This window comes from Nansenia antarctica (genome assembly GCF_963989245.1).
Source record: "Nansenia antarctica genome assembly, chromosome: 6".
In the NCBI taxonomy this organism is placed as follows: Eukaryota; Metazoa; Chordata; class Actinopteri; order Argentiniformes; family Microstomatidae; genus Nansenia; species Nansenia antarctica.
In genome coordinates this window covers 49,954,569-49,958,651 of record NC_137676.1, presented here as the reverse complement: position 1 = coordinate 49,958,651, position 4,083 = coordinate 49,954,569, and the positions used below count along the sequence as shown (strand labels likewise).

The 4,083-nt window shown below is 42.8% G+C and overlaps 1 protein-coding gene across 1 annotated transcript; it reads right to left on the bottom strand.

The window, feature by feature from the left end:
• Positions 1 to 1,130: 1,130 nt before the first annotated feature.
• fkbpl (FKBP prolyl isomerase like) lies at positions 1,131 to 2,367 on the bottom strand (the record flags this gene model as incomplete). The annotated part of the gene is made up of 2 exons (XM_080534607.1): positions 1,131 to 1,931; positions 2,200 to 2,367. 2 exons carry the CDS (start codon positions 2,365 to 2,367, stop codon positions 1,209 to 1,211), a joined length of 891 nt encoding a protein of 296 aa, XP_080390733.1. The 3' UTR covers positions 1,131 to 1,208.
• Between the last annotated feature and the right edge of the window lie 1,716 nt (positions 2,368 to 4,083).

Here is a 4,083-nt window from a genome sequence, read left to right as displayed (position 1 = left end):
ATGCTCAATTTCCTTGCATAGACGATACGAACTTAAAGCGTGTTGCTATGAACTGATTAATTCAGCAAAACATTTCCATCGATCAAATCAATACATAATTGAATCAAGTTTTCAAACAAAGTAAGCTTTCAGCTAACGTAGAACTAGCCTAGCTAACGATGGGTCAATTAGGCCGCAAGTGTGTTTCTATGAACTGATAAGACAGACAACACAGCCTTAATTTATACTAACAATTGCACTGATCAAATCGATATATCAGGCAAGGATCACGTTGCTGCACTTACCAGAAGTTCTGACAGCCAGCGTGATGACAGCCGACAGTTCGCTAAATCTCACCTGCAGTAAACAGCTAATGTGACGGTATTGGCGTCGACCTGATTGGCTAAGCTCTAATGCCATGAGGTGACACGCATGTTGCGGGTGCATGGATAGTTAAGCGGGGGGAGGTGAGAAAATGAGAAGAAAAGGGAGGAAAAAGGTAGAAAATAGGGGAAAGAAAAGAAAGAGAGAGAAATTTAGGCTTATTTTACATTTTCGATATGTTTAATTGTCATTGTGTATTCTAAACAATTAAAGAACGATACAAAATGTTGCCTTTTTTCAATAGGGAAGAATGGTCACCAGTTCGAATCGCACCAGCGCCAAAAATAAAAACAGGCAGTCTCCAAAAGTGTTGTTTTGTGTAAATTCAAGATCCCTTGAGCGAATATCTTGCTTATTGTGACGTAACAAACAGAAGTTAATATACACTTGTTTAATGACTGTGCTATGCACCTATAGGTCTGTTACAAGTTAAGTGTGTAACTTTGTTTATGCATCTGAAATGATCAGTTATAAAATGATCAGACATGTTTCTTTCTTTTGTGGACTGCATCACTAGCATTATGGATAGCAGAGAGAATATCAAAAATAACACATCATATCCATTTATTCATTGTTGAATACAGAACAATTCAAGAGCAATTCAGCAGAGTCGGTTGAGTATGCTCAGAATCGCTTGAAATAAAGCAGCATGACATTTCTTCCTTTCTCAGGACCTCCTGTTCACTTCACCCCCCCCCCCTAACATTTCACATTCATACATTATAACTGGTTGTAATGGTGAAGCAACAGTTTTTCAGTTGTTACTACACGAATTATGAAAACCAGCAGACTTCAAAGCCATATTTATTTGAATACTCCTGCTATTGAGTCTCTGGCCCAACTCCTCAGCTGAACATCTTGCTGAGTCTCTGTCCCAACTGCTGGTCTCTCTCTCTCTCCCTGCTCCCAACCTCTTTAAGTCCTTTCTGTGCAGAGGGCGAGTCAGGCTGCAGCTCCAGAAGCTTCCTGAATGCCCGCCTGGCCTCCCCCAGCTCTGCCACCTCCAGACAGGCTTGGCCTAGCCTGTACCACGCCTTAGCCCCGCTTGGCTCCAGCTGTGTCGCCTTAGCAGCGCTGGCCCTAGCCCGCTCCGGTTGGTGCAGTTTGATTTGGCACAGTGAAAGGTTGGAGTGGAGCTCAGCTTTGATGGTTTGGTACTCCTTCTCTGTGGGAGCCAGAGGGTTTTGTTTTCTGGGAAGTTCCTGTGTTTTATCACTGGTTTCCTTGTCTCTCTCCTCCTCCTCCTGTCCTTTTGTCTCTCCCTCTCTCACTTCCCCACCACTTAACTGGCCGTGGAGAGTGATGAGGAGTTTGAGGGCACGGCTGTAGCTGTCTGCAGCGCCCCATACATCCCCGCTCCTGAATCTATCACCACCCCGTTCCTTATGTGATCCAATCCAATGCCATTTCTCCTCAACAGGCATTTCCCAGGATGCCCTGCTTGGGGTGAAAGAGTGCAGCTCTATGGTGACATGCAGATGCTGGTTCGGGACTCTCAACCCCTCTTGACCTGCTCCTGACTCACTGGGCTGGTCTTTAGGTTCATCTCTCAGGGGGGTTAGTTGTACCTGGCAGGCAAAAGGAAACAAAACATCTTTACATTTTCAATTGTTCACTTTAATTTATAAATAAACTGTGTCTGTGTGTTTGTAGCTGTGAATAACTCACAATGAGTGCATTTTTCGAATCACTGCATGTCTACACACAGACAATATGACTTGTGCCATTGACATGGGCCTCGAAAATTAAACAAACAGTGTATGATCTGATATTCTGGACAGAATTAGTTTGAAACACTGTGAAACACACCCACTGTGTGACTGAGCCTCTCTTTACCTCACAACTCTCTCCAGCTCTCATCCCCTCCACACACGCCTCTGTGACGTCACATTGCCCCTCCCCAAGTCTCAGCACAATCCAATCGCCAAGTGGAACCTGCAGCACAGAGTCCCGGGAGCGTGGGAATTGCATGGCCTGGGCTTCTGTCAGCTCTGGGGTTGGCATGTCCGATTTTATTGACAGCTCCTTGTCGCCTTGGTCAGTTGTGGAGGTTCCAGTTTGGGGGTTCCCTTTGAGCCAAACTCTGACCCAACATAGAGCACCCATTCTGGGACAGTCATAAGGTGACCACTCTAGAAAGGACAAAATGCCATTATTGTGCAATAGCTGATGAGAAATTACATTATGTACACTATTTGTTTTTAAGGATTTGCGACATTAAGACAGGTCAGCCCAGGGTCTGTCACAGACAGTGAGAAACTTGATTTAAATGTGTGTTCATAAAAGTAATATATATTACGTTTGTCTTCTCCAATGTGGTCATGTCGTGCCAACGCTTGTCCTGCTTCTCGTGTTCGCCTGCACCGGACCTCCCACAAGCCTCTGGGGCACACAGATACCCAGGAAGTGACATCTTCCCCCTGTGTCTCTGCTGTGTGAAAGGGCTGCATCACTAGAATAGAAGAGGTGGAGAAATTGAATGTTATGAATGAATGAATGAATGAATGGTCTTTATTGTCATTAATATAGTACAGGTACCCTACAACGAAATTTAGGAGGGGGGGCTCCCCTGGTGCTTGGAAAAAAGACTAAAAACAAGAGGGCAAAGGGTAAAATAAAAAAGGGAAAAGAGCTGGTTTACATAAATAAAGGCTATGTACACTATCTACTATACTATACTACTATACTATACAATAAAACACCGTGCTGTACTCTATGCTATGCTATAAATATCCTAACTTTTTCCTGTTAGGTAGACTACACATCACTACTTTTTTCTGTTTATTGTGCCTATCTTTCTGCTTCCTGTTATGGCCTCTTAACTATGATAACTATGATCTGTGACAAACATATCTGGGGCAACTAGGCTGTAACAACTTGTGTTTGTACTTAAATAATACTAGCAACTGTCATTATTCTATTTATCAACAAGCGACCATTTGAACATTTGACTTCATACACCAAGGTAAGTTAGAATCAAAGTGGACAGAATCAAAGTTACAGACAAAAACACATTCAGTTTAGTTCAAATACATCAACAGTCATATGAAATGAATTATAAAGAGTACGTCAGAGTTGGCAAGAATATGTCCTATTTAGCTGATGATGGTATATCAAAGCCAGCTAGTAGCTAGCTAGCATAAGTGGCTGCAGTAAGCTAACTAAAATAGCATGCAAAGTATTAGGGAACAACGCGAAAGCAAACACTAAGTTATACAACTATCACAAATTACACGTTTAACTTAAAACGGTATTCTCACCTGCAAAACTATAGATAGCTACAAGCTAAGTACACCGTCAACATTAAAACCACGTGACCACCAACATGCTCTGCTGTCTTCCGTGTTTCCTGCATGTGACGAGCCAACATCCGCATTCAACTATTACACTTTGGTAAAGAGATGAGAAGGATTTTTTTTAAATTATATTTTAAAAACATTTTTAGAACTGTTTGGTATTTCCCTATGTGTTTTTGGTTTAAGACAGATTAAGCATGTGTACAGTATGCTGTACCCCACGAATGATGTAGGCTGCGTTCGTAAATTCGCTCTGGAAGTCTGATCAGCACTCGTGGAATGCCGGTTGTCCAATCAAATTACTAACCGGTCCCTTTATGACGTTGAACCCAGTGTGGGCTCCGGCGCTCTCAGAGCGGATTTACGAACGCAGCCGTAGTGTCCCTATATAATGAGAGTGATGGAGAAGCCTGTGAACGAAGCA